The 11,093-nt window shown below is 57.4% G+C and overlaps 3 protein-coding genes across 9 annotated transcripts in view; 1 reads left to right on the forward strand and 2 right to left on the reverse strand.

Moving 5' to 3' along the window:
* The window catches only part of STXBP2 (syntaxin binding protein 2), a 10,967-nt gene extending 7,171 nt beyond the window's left edge, over positions 1–3,796 (reverse strand). For 3 of the 4 annotated variants that reach the window (XR_001887001.1, XM_017879963.1, XM_017879962.1), the window contains exons 1-6: positions 3,566–3,675; positions 1,986–2,035; positions 1,661–1,742; positions 936–1,012; positions 414–492; positions 220–323 (exon numbers count right to left, since the gene is read on the reverse strand). Coding sequence is in view for 3 of the 4 variants with exons in the window: in XM_017879963.1 (XP_017735452.1) it covers positions 220–323; positions 414–492; positions 936–1,012; positions 1,661–1,742; positions 1,986–2,035; positions 3,566–3,602 (429 nt within the window). In the remaining variant the exon portion in view is untranslated. Of the gene's footprint in view, positions 1–219; positions 324–413; positions 493–935; positions 1,013–1,660; positions 1,743–1,985; positions 2,036–3,565; positions 3,676–3,716 lie in introns of those variants that run through there. The other variant, XM_017879964.1, reaches the window with a different exon arrangement.
* A 459-nt stretch (positions 3,797–4,255) lies between these two features.
* Positions 4,256–9,130, forward strand: PCP2 (Purkinje cell protein 2). Of its 4 annotated transcripts, none has more exons than XM_017879965.1 (5): positions 4,256–4,342; positions 6,848–7,321; positions 7,902–8,013; positions 8,212–8,336; positions 8,937–9,130. In XM_017879965.1, exons 2-5 carry the CDS (start codon positions 7,277–7,279, stop codon positions 9,054–9,056), a joined length of 402 nt encoding a protein of 133 aa, XP_017735454.1. In that variant the 5' UTR covers positions 4,256–4,342; positions 6,848–7,276; the 3' UTR covers positions 9,057–9,130. The 4 variants fall into 4 exon arrangements, with proteins under 4 accessions (XP_017735454.1, XP_017735455.1, XP_017735456.1 ...); XM_017879966.1 differs by lacking the exon at positions 4,256–4,342 and adding an exon at positions 4,421–4,508; XM_017879967.1 differs by lacking the exon at positions 4,256–4,342 and adding an exon at positions 4,930–4,981.
* Positions 9,121–11,019, reverse strand: PET100 (PET100 cytochrome c oxidase chaperone). Its single transcript, XM_017879969.1, has 4 exons — positions 10,898–11,019; positions 10,087–10,173; positions 9,900–9,923; positions 9,121–9,272 (listed from the first exon to the last, which is right to left on the reverse strand). Exons 1-4 carry the CDS (start codon positions 10,922–10,924, stop codon positions 9,189–9,191), a joined length of 222 nt encoding a protein of 73 aa, XP_017735458.1. The 5' UTR covers positions 10,925–11,019; the 3' UTR covers positions 9,121–9,188.
* Between the last annotated feature and the right edge of the window lie 74 nt (positions 11,020–11,093).

The following is an 11,093-nucleotide window of genomic DNA, read 5'->3' on the forward strand; positions in this document are numbered from 1 at the left end:
AAAAAAAAAAAAAAAAAAAAAAAAAGAGACGGGGTCTTGCTCTGTACCCAGGCTGATCTCCAGCTCCTGGCCCCAAGTGATCCTCCTGCCCTGGCCTCCCACAGTGCTGGGATTACAGGTGTGAGCCACTGCGCCCAGCCTCAGTGTCTGTTTCTGAGAGAACAGGGGACATTTGGTCACAAATCCCCACCCCCTGCCCAGGATGAGCCTGGGCCGTACCTGGGCCTCGTACGGGAGGAAGGCAATGTGAATCTCCTTCAACGTCTTCACCACCTTTGCCAGACGAGAGCGGCCCAGCTCACTGAACAGGGGCTCGGGGCAGGCTGGGGTGAGGCAGGAGTGGGGTATCAGGCCAGAGCAGCCCCTACACCTCCTCGCCCCACCCGCCAACACCCTGGGCTCTCCTCACTCACTGTCGGTGAAGAAGATATGGGCCGCTTTGTAGGTGAAGGTCGGGGTCCCCCGGAAGTCTGCGATCAGGGCCTGAACCGACTGGGGAAGGTGGGTCACTCTCTGGGCCTGAGCTTGCACACCCAGGCTCACTGTCTGCCCAGGCCTCCCAGCCACCTCCTAGCTGCCACCATATGCAAACATGGATGGACAGGGTCATGCATATGTGCACATGCACACTAGTGTCCCATCCACATGGGCGCACGTGCACACACACATACACAAACACACGCACACACGCACGCACACACATACACAGACACATGCGCGCACACACATGCACACACAGACACACACATACACATGCAGACACACACACACGCACACACACATGCATACACGTGCACACGCATACACACATGCACACATACACACACGCATTCACACATGCACGCACGCACATGCATGCACACATACACATGCACATGCACACAGGCACATGTACACACATGCACACGCATACACACGCTCATTCATGTAGGCACCTTCTCCGTTGGGCTCAGCAAATAAATGGCCTCCAGGCTGGGAATGGGTTCTCGCCGTTTGTTGATGTCTTCAACAACTAGTAGGAACAGAGGAAGGGACACAGGTGGGTGGCATCCAGGCAGGGCCACGTGGGGAGTCTCAGGTGTGGGGAGTTGGAGGCTTGGGGAGGGGGCGTGGATGCTTAGGAGGGACTGCAGGAGAAACATACCTAGGGGTCACCCAGCTAAGAGTCACACGGCAGGGTTCTGCACACTTGGGGGCTGTGCAGCCAACTGGGTTCCAAACTGGGTTCCCCAATTTACAGACAGGGAAACTGAGGTTCTGAGAGGACAGGCTCCCTCAGCACCTGTCCCTCAATGGCAAAGTGACTGGGGCACCTCCTGGGGTCACCCATAGAAGCCTCTGCATTCTTGGGGCCTCACATCCAGAGTCCACCCTGGGAGTCCCACACAGGGCTCCACGCGGGGGCTGCACGGTTAGGAAGAGGCTGCAGCCAGGGAGTCCTGCAGGGGAGGTCTGCAATCCATGGGCTCCCGCGGTCAGCTTGCAAAGTTTAGGAAATTGACTTGGTCACATGATCAAGGCTGTCCCTGCAGGGAGCTGCGTACTTGGGAGTTCTGGACGATTTGAGGGATCCTACACTCAAGGGCTGAACCCTGGGAGCGGGGCACAGTCAGGGGTTCCCACACTCAGGTCCCATCTCACTGGGGACGCGTTCACTCACTGGTGATGCCTTCAGCCAGGATGTCTGACATTTTGCAGCAGGAAGACAAGATGCGCATGCTCGGGTGATCCATGATAAGCACCTGTCCAGATGGATGGACAGATGGACGGAGGAGCAGGCGGAAGAGGCCACAGCTGGCCCCAGGAGGGGCCAAGGCAGTGGGAGGGGCAGTTTCAAGGGCTGGCTGGGCGGGAGGACCCAGGACCCATTCACCCAACTCCACCCATGTGGACAGGCAGTTCTTGGGGGTCCCACATTCAGGGTCTTCCCCATGGGCTTGATGAGGGGCTGCCTCTGGGTACCCAGCCATCTGCCTTGCCCCTACCTTCCACTCCCCATCCTTCTTGACACTCCGAATAACTCCACTCAGAATTTCTGCAGGGAAGGGAGGGGAGGGGTCAGAATGCTGGTTCTCTGGTCCCACCACTGCCCCAAGCCTTCTCAGCCTTGGGGCTGAACCCTCATCTTAATTCCCATTTACTCTTTCTAAGAGAGGAGGGTCTCACTCTGTCACCTAAGCTAAAGTGCAGTGGTGTGATTATAACGGACTGCAGCCTCCAACTCCTGGGCGCCAGCGATCCTCTCACCTCCGCCTCCCAAGTAGCTGGGACTACAGGTATGTGTACCACCCACAGCTAATTTATTTTTATTTCGGTATAGATGGGGTCTCGCTATGTTGCCCACACTGGTCTCAAACTTCTGGCCTCAAGCAATCCTCCTGCCTCGGCCTCCCAAAGTGCTGGGATTACAGGCATGAGACACTACACGGGAACCATTTATTTTTACCTCCCAGTTCTGCGAGGTGGCTTCTGGGGACACCCCCAATTTACAGACAGGGAAACAGATTCTTAGGCAACATGCAACTCACCTAAGCATTCTGAGTGTTTAAGTGGCAGAGTGCCGGGGCAAAAGGTGTCACTCGATAAACATATTTTAGATGAATGAAAAGTGGAGAGCCGGGATCATCCACAGCTCTATCTCTTTCTAGAGCCAGGCTCTCGGATTCCCCACCTGCTACCTCAAGTATTCCTGCTGTATGGGTTTCAGCCAGTCCCCCCACCCTGGTCTAAAATGTAGGACCCCTGGTTCCCAGCTCTGAGGCATGCCTAGCTGAGGCTAGCCCACCGACCTCCGGCCTCAGTTTCCTCATCTGTAAAATGGAATCACTGTTTTTCTAATCTCCCCCCAATTAAAGGGTTTTGAGCTACAAACTGCCCTGCCTAGAGGAGAGAGTGGAGAGAAGTAACGGGGTGGCCCCGCCCAGCCACGTCCACTGTCATGTCCACTGTTATCAAGGAGGCCAGGGCGGAAGGAGCAGCTGAGGCCGGAACTCCCCGGGGTGGAGGAAGAGGCGCCCTCCACCCTTCCCCCAAGAACGGGGGCCGGTGAGGCCTGGATGTCTGGGTCCTCCAGCTGCAAGGCGGTCCTGGGAATGGGGCAAGGAGGAAGGCACCCCCTACACCACCCCTGTGGGGCCTGGACACGTCCCCTGAGCGCTCACAGCACCTGGGGTCGCTGACCAGAGCCCCAGGAGGTCCCAAGAATCCAGCCCCTGAACTTTGCCCAGCTTAAGAGATCCTAGAGTGTGGGCATCCAGCTGTGCCCTCCTCCCCCGGTAGGCACCCTAAGAGGCCCAGGAGTCCGCGCCCCAGCCTACGCCACCCTCTGCCCGTCCCCTTTGGGTCCCCGGAGTCCGGACCCCCAATTTTGTTCTGCTCTGGTACCGGCGAGCAGGGGCGTCCAGCTGGGAACCCGTCCCCGCCCGCCCCCTCGAGGGTCAGGTGCTCGGACGCCCAGCCCGGCTCCCAACTCCTAGCCGCCACGAACGCAGGGTCCCAGAGCCCGTGCGCCCCCGACCCCCATCCCCCACGGGACGCCAGAGCCCGGCCCCGGAGACACACTCACTTTCCCCCACCACCGCCTTCAGCCCCGAGGGCGCCATCTTCCCCGAGGGGCGCCGCCGCCGCTTCCGGGTGTGTCCCAAGGTGGGGGCGTGGCCCCGCGCGTCACCCACGTGGACCCCGCCCCGCGGGCCCTGATCCCGCCCCCTGCGCACCTGGCCCCTCCCCGCCGTCGGTTCTCGCCCAGGCCCAGGAAGTTGAGTCCCTGGCTGGGAGGACAGGCAGGTGCGTCTGCGCTGCCGAGCACGAAGTCGCTGGAGGGGCACACCTCGATGACACGCTCACAGACGGGAGTTCAGACACACACTTCCTGGCTTGCGTGCGAAGCGGGATCGCAGGGCAATAATCCCTCCATCTTCCCCGGGAGGTTCGGTGACTGCAAGATACACGCGCCCACTCGATGCCACCGGGCCGCCACCGTCTGGGCCTGGAATCTTGACCCACTTGTCTTCTGTACTTCAGGGTTTAGAGGCAGCAGCAGCAGCAGCGGTCTTGGATAACTTTTGATGGATTCAGGAGGCCTGGAGACCTCCTGTGTGCCGGCACCTGGACATAATTTTCATCAGTCCTGCCCGATGCCCCGACCTGGACTGCGGTGCCGATGAGGAAACCGAGGCTTAGCGGGATCCCTAATCCAAGGCCACGACGAGTGAGCCTGCTGGGATTCCAGCCAGGAGCCTGTCCCTGGGGAGCACTTGTCACAGCCTTACCCTCTTCCGGAAGGCGCCACACTTACCATTGTGGACCAACAATCGAATTAACATGCTGATACACCCATGGGGTGAGTGACGCCCTCAAATGCTTGCAAACACACACACACACACACACACACACACACACACTCAACTTGGAATCTCAGGAGCTGCTTCTGCTGTGTGTCCTGTTACTTGGAAGGCACAGCCCCGGCAGCACCCATACAAAATGAGGTCTCCGATTTAAGGTGCGAGGTATGTGTGTAAACAGACTCTTACTGGTCTGAGCTGGTTCCTTCGCTCAGCCGTGTTGATGAAGGTACCAAGCCCCCTGCCACTTACACGGGACACAGCGAGTGAATCAGACCTGCAGGTCTGGTGGAGATAGGAAAGGATCCATGCTGCCCTACAGGAAACAAACTGGTGTGACAGCAAGTGCCATGAAAGGTAGGGGTGGGAGGGGACTTTATTGAGGGTGACCCCCGAGGACCTCTCTGAAGAAGCAGCCTTTTGACCTTATCCCTGAATGAATTCTAGAAGCATCTACACAGCATGTCCAGGTAGAGAAGGGAGGGGCCCTGAGCTTAAGAAGGCTGGAGGGTGGGGGCAGCAGGGGCCAGACTTCTGTAGGACAAGGTCAGACTGACCCATCCCAGTGCCAGGATGCAGGACTTTCAGTGCTAAAAATAGGACAGTCACAGGCAAACCAGGACGGCTGGTGACCGTAGGTAGGAGTTTGAGCTATTTCTTCCTTTTCTCTCCTTTTCCCTTCCTTTCTTCCTTTTTCTCCCTCCTCCCCGTTTTGTTTTGTTTTGTTGTGTAAAGAGACAGGGTCTCACTCTGTTGCTTCCTGAGCTCAAGGGATTCTTCCACCTCAGCCTCCTAAGTAGCTGGGACCACCTTGCCCAGATGATTTTGTTGTTGTTGTCGTTGTTAAGAGACAGGGTCTCCCTATGTTGCCCAGGCTGGTATCAAACTCCTGGGCTCAAGGGATCCTCCTGCCCTGGCCTCCCAAAGTGTTAGGATTTTAGGTATGAGCCACCACACCCTGCCCCTTCCTCCTTTTTTAACAGCTTTACTGAGATATAATTCACATACCATACAACTTGCTGACCTAAAGTGCGTAAGTCAATGGCTTTTAGTGTTTTTGGAGTTGTGTGTCCATTACCACAATCCACTTCAGAACATTTCCACGACCCCAAGGTGTTTGGGTTTGGTCTTGAGAAGATAAAACCCAAGGGAAGAGCTTTGAGCAGGGGAAGGCAGGGAACCCTTCAGATCCTGAGGGGGAGGACCAAAGACAGGACCGCCTCCTGCTTCTCAGCTTGACCTCTGGAGGGGAGGGAGAGCTGACAGGGCCAATCCCTCCACCCCTAACCCCCACAAGATAGGAAGTACGAATCCCCAATACCCCATAATAGGACCTTATTTGAAATGGGGTCATTACAGATATTAGCAGTGAGCATGAGGTCACGCTGGAGTAGGATGGGCTCCTAATGCAGTATCACTGGTGTCCTTGTAAGATAGTTATACGGCTGCCTGATTCTGGGTAGGTGGTTGGGGAGTGGGGGAAATGGGTGTATGAAGACCAGGACACGGAGGGAGAATGCCATGTGACCATGGAGGCAGGGAGTGAAGAGCTGCAGTGACAAGCCGAGGACACCAAGGACGGCAGGCCACTGCCAAAAGCCAGGGAGGGGCAAAGAGGGCTCCTGAGACCTGGTTTTCAGAGGGAGCACAGCTCTGCCAACACCTTCATTTCAGGCTCTGGCCTCTGGAACGTTGGCTCAATACATTTCTGTTAAAAAACATTTTAAAGGCTGAGCATGGTGGCTCATGCCTGTAATCCCAGCACTTTGGGAGGCACAGGCGGGAGGAACACATGAACGCAGGAGTTTGAGACTAGCCTGGGCAAATACAGTGAGACCTCATCTCTATATAAAAATACATACTAAAAGTCAACTTACGTTGCTTTAAGCTATCTGGTCTGTGACACTTTGTTCTGGCAGGCCTAGGAAAGGGATACTTGTGCTGAGGAGGGGGACACTTGGTTGGCATAGAGGGAGAGAGTGTGAACTTGGCCCTTTGTGGAACAGGGGAGACTCGGGCAGAGGTGACGAAAGGGCAGTCCGTTCATTCTGAGATGAAACTTCCACTGGTTTCTGTAAAGGCATCTTGGGGAGCGCAGGGAAGGGGATGGGGACTTCCCAGTGGCATCCCCTTCTCGGGCATTGAGGGAAAGCCACAGTGGCTTTGGGAAGAAGGCAGGGACGTCCTCTCCCCGCCTGCCTGTCCCCATGGGGTCTCACCTCCTGTTCCCACCTAGGGCTGGGGTGATCGATAGGAGATAGCTCAACCTGGCATTTGGGTGGTGTGGGAACAGGAGACCCCAGACTTTCTTGTTTTGGGGTCTGGAGCAGGCAACCAGGCTCCAGGGACAGTGAGTCAAGGGAAGGGTGGCTGGGACACCCCTTGACTTGCTGCCAAGGAGACAGAGCTGGTGCTAGGGTGGCATCTGAGGCAGGTGCAGAGAGAGGGAGGGAGGGAGGGAAGGGGCCTTTGACTCCAATCTCTTCTTTCTCTACTGACTGCAGGTGGCAGCTGCCCTTCCAGGAGCCAGTGGAGGGACCTGGGTGGCTGGGTGGGGACACCTGCCAAGTCCTCGCCTAAGCCAGCTACCACCATACACTGTTGGCTTCCATTCTCCAACTGCGGGGACGCTGCTCAGGCCTTTCGTGACATCACCCAGGAGTCCTTGGGGTCCGGTCACTGCTCCTGGGCCCAGCGAGCCAAGCTCCGGTCGCCCTGCCCCCTACCCCCATGCCAGATCCAGCATCGTTGTGGGCAAACAATTATCTGGATGATCTTTATGGGGCTTAAGCTTGGGTGGGAGCAGATGGGGCATGAGCTGGGGATTTGGGGATGGGGGGAATCCACACCCCCACGTCCTGGACCTTTAAAAGGCCCTCTCTGGCACTGGGCCGGGGCAGAGGCCAGCAGGAAAGTGACCGGAGTCCAGGGACATGATGGATCAGGAGAAGACGGAGGGCTCAGGCCTCTGTGCCGAGGTGAGAGGGCCCTGCCCCCACCCCACCCCCAGCTCAAGGTCTCAGAGCCCATGATTGACAAGACTAATTAGTTTGTAGAGCACCTAATTAGCGAGTGAGTCTCCTAGGACCCCCTGACCCAGTTGTGGCTGTAGAAAGGGGCTGGTGGGCTTGGGGGTCTGAGTGCCAGGCCTGAGGGCAGAGGGCAGGGCTCTCTGTGTAGACCCCTATTGATGGGAGATGCTGGGACCTGGGGGTAGCTCCTGGGCCATGTTTCCCTGACTCGTGTCCCAGCTCCCAGGCCACACTCATCAGGCCCCAATCTAGGACGGCAGGACGTTGGCATCGGAGCCTGTCCCTTGAGACGGTACCACGTGAAGTGGCACTGCCGGCTGGGGCCCCTGGGGCGGGGGCCGGGATTGGGAAGGAGACTCATGTCTCATTCAGAACAGCTCTGCAGAGCGGATCGGCGGGGACCATGGTGAGAGCTGAGGAAGAGGGACAGCAGGCCCCGGGGTCGGGTGTGAGCAGGCTGGCTGGGAAGGTTGGGGAGGGGCCCCCAAGCTGAAGGGCCAACCGGACTGAGCGGGTCTGTCCACAGGCGGGCTCCCCAGACCAGGAGGGCTTCTTCAATCTGCTGAGCCACGTGCAGGGTGACCGGATGGAGGGGCAGCGCTGTTCACTGCAGGCCGGGCCGGGCCAGACCAAGAGCCGTGAGCATGGGCATGGGGGTGCTGTCCATGGGGTGTGAACAGGGTGGGAGTGCAGGGCAAGTGGTCATCTGGAGGGCCTGGGGGCACGGGCTGTGGGAGGTGGTTGTGCACCCTGAAGCATCTGCATGGGGGTGAAGGGGTAGGGTTGGGGGCCCCCAGTCTGGCTGTGTCCTCCCAAGTCTGTGAACGTCCATGCAGAGAGCGACCCCACCCCCGAGATGGACAGCCTCATGGACATGCTGGCCAGTACCCAGGGCCGCCGCATGGATGACCAACGTGTGACAGTCAGCAGCCTGCCCGGCTTCCAGCCCGTGGGGCCCAAGGTAGGTGATGTTCTGGCGATGCCGAGGAGAAACCCGCCAGGCAGTGTGCTCTCCAATCCTGCCCTCCACCCCAGCCGGGAGGGAACAGGGCCTGCCCCACCTCTGTCCATCCGCTGCCCTGACTTCAGATGGGAGGACCAAGGCCCAGACAGCGGCTAGAGGGGCCCAAGGTTATATAGGGGCCATGCTAGTGTCAGACCCATGGCTGGAACTTGTGGCTCCTGCCCCCAAGTCTAAAGGTTCTGGGGAGGCCAAAGGGAGAAAACAGGACCCCCTCCTAGGAAGATACCTCAGGGAGGAGGGCACGTGAGCTCACGCATAGGATATATATATATATATATATACATTCGCATACTCACGTGTGTTGACTTCACACATACACAAAGCTTGGGTTCTGATCAGGACCCCAGCAAGGGTCCCAAGACCTGCCACCTCACGCTCAAATGCCACCCTAAATGGCAGATATTGAAAGTAAACATAGACCAGTGCTCAGAATGAGGTGGGACATGGTGCCCACCCGCACCCTCTCTCCAACATTCACCACCTCTGGCCGGCACTGCCCTTAAGCCCTCCCCCTGGCTGACCCCTCTTCATCCACAGGACGGAGCGCAGAAACGAGCTGGGACCCTCAGTCCCCAACCCCTGCTCACCCCTCAGGACCCGACCGCTCTCGGCTTCCGTCGGAACAGCAGCCCTCAGCCCCCGACACAAGCCCCCTGAGGGCCTGAGGCATCCTGGGCCTTACTCGGCCCCCAAAAACTGATAAAAGAATAAAACACTTCCATGAGTAACAAGGAACTGAGTATGCGTATATTTCATCAGGGGAGGGGCCAGGACTCCCACTTGGAGGCCTCAGGAGTTCTGCCGGGCGTCGCGAAGAAGCTTCTCCTCCCGCCGCTTCCGTATCCTCTCTTTGAATTCTTCTATCTCTTGAAGCTACAGGTGGAGAAGTGGGTGGGACAGGAAGTGGGGAGGGGCACACACCTCAGCGCCGAGCCAGGACCCCTCTACCACTCTCCCACCACCCTGCCCCAGACCACGGCTTCAGGTTTCAGTGTCTTCATTGGAAGCTCCCCGCCAATGACAAAGGGATCCAAGGGGGATCCGCTTCACTCTTCCAGGAGAAGGCAATAAGGAAACCATCTACTCCTCTGCTCTTGGGTCCTTACTCATGACTGAGAGTAAAATGTTCCTTTTTGAGATGAAGTCTCGCTCTATTGCCCAGGCTGGAGTGCAGTGGCGCGATCTTGGGCTCACTGCAACCTCTGCCTCTAGGGTTCAGGTGATTCTCCTGCCTCAGTCTCCCGAGCAGCTGGAATTATAGGCGCCTGCCATTACACCCGGCTAATTTTTGTATTTTTGTAGACATGGGGTTTCGCCATGTTGGCCAGGCTGGTCTTGAACTCCTGGCCTCAAGTGATCCACCCACCTCGGCCTCCCATGCCCTGGGATTACAGCCATGAGCCACTGCACCTGGCCTAAAATTTTCATCTGAAACCCATCCCGGATACAAGAATCCAGCCTCCTCCATCCCTCTGGCAGGAAGAAGAGTAGATCACTTACCTTCTCAGGTGGCCACAGCTCCCTCTGAAAGGAAAAGTCACAACTGGGACACAAGCCAAGAGCCTCCAGAGCCCCACACCAGGGTGGGGTCAGCTCATGGGAGGCAGACATTGGTCCCCAGCAGATTGGTGCCCCACACCGTCTCCCACCCCTGGAATGAACCCTCATACACTCCTCTTATGCCCACCTTGCGCTGTATGACGTGGTCCTCAAACCACTCGGCCTGATTGGAAACCCAGAACATAGCCACAGGGAAAGTGAGGTAGATTATCATCTGGAATGGCAGAGGGTGGGTGAGGTGACCGCCCCCCTTCCCCCAAGCAATGTGCAGAGGCTCCTCAGAGCCTGGGGGACCCATCCTACTGCAGAGTCCAGAAGCGCCTCGTTAGGGCGGACCCAAGAACCCCAGAACTCCCACCAAGGGTACAGAAACCTCGCATCCTAAAACCTAACTCCTATAATTCAGGAGGCTTCATTCCTGAAAGTCCCCCTTAGCTGGAGTCTTCCTCTCAAAGACAGACAGACATACAGAGGCCCCAGCTACAATCAAAAGCATCTCCTCGAGACCTCATTACTCATCTCCACTTAAGATTCCGGGAGCACCCCCAAACCCAAACCCAGGAGGCGTCACTCTTCAACTCCACTTCTCGAAGTCTAGGAGTCTCCCTATCATAGACACCCACCCACCACAAGCCCGAGAGCTCCCCCAGGATCTTAAGTCTTCCTTCTTTAGAGCCTCCTTCTCAGCTAATCCCCCCTGTGAGGTCTTTCCTCGGACCAGCCGTCTCACAGTCCCCAAACCCAGATGCCCAAATCTGAGAACCCCCCAACCCAGCGTCCCCTCTCCTGGATTTCCAACCAGAAAGGTCCCTCTCAAATCTTAAGAGCTTTCTCCTTGGAGCACCCTCTTTCTTTTAAGTCCCCCCATTTCCAGCCTCATCTTCAGATACAGGAAGATCCCCTGCCCAGCCTCCCAATCCACTCCTGTGTCCACTGACCCGAAATATCTCCAGCTTCACCCCCATCTCGTTTCTCCCGGTCAACAAAGCAACTTCCGCCTAAAGCCGACCCTCCAGCAAGACAGAAGCTCATTGGTGTTTTGCACGCTCCATTGCTGAAGCTGATTGGCCAATGTGTATCCTGATGACGTATCTTCGGGCGCCTCTATTTTGCTTCCGGTCGCTGGCGTCTTCG

Source organism: Rhinopithecus bieti, unplaced genomic scaffold (assembly GCF_001698545.2).
Source record: "Rhinopithecus bieti isolate Rb0 unplaced genomic scaffold, ASM169854v2 scaffold_10589, whole genome shotgun sequence".
Classification (NCBI taxonomy): Eukaryota; Metazoa; Chordata; class Mammalia; order Primates; family Cercopithecidae; genus Rhinopithecus; species Rhinopithecus bieti.

Excerpts from the sequence above, each read along its gene's own strand:
- PCP2 (XM_017879965.1), top strand. The coding sequence starts at position 7,277 with ATGATGGATCAGGAGAAGACGGAGGGCTCAGGCCTCTGTGCCGAG. Across the intron at positions 8,014-8,211 it reads GCCGGGCCAGACCAAGAGCC|AGAGCGACCCCACCCCCGAG; the intron begins GTGAGCATGGGC and ends ACGTCCATGCAG. Across the intron at positions 8,337-8,936 it reads TCCAGCCCGTGGGGCCCAAG|GACGGAGCGCAGAAACGAGC; the intron begins GTAGGTGATGTT and ends CTTCATCCACAG.
- PET100 (XM_017879969.1), bottom strand. The coding sequence starts at position 10,924 with ATGGGGGTGAAGCTGGAGATATTTCGG. Across the intron at positions 10,174-10,897 it reads TGAAGCTGGAGATATTTCGG|ATGATAATCTACCTCACTTT; the intron begins GTCAGTGGACAC and ends CTGCCATTCCAG. Across the intron at positions 9,924-10,086 it reads ACCACGTCATACAGCGCAAG|AGGGAGCTGTGGCCACCTGA; the intron begins GTGGGCATAAGA and ends TTTTCCTTTCAG.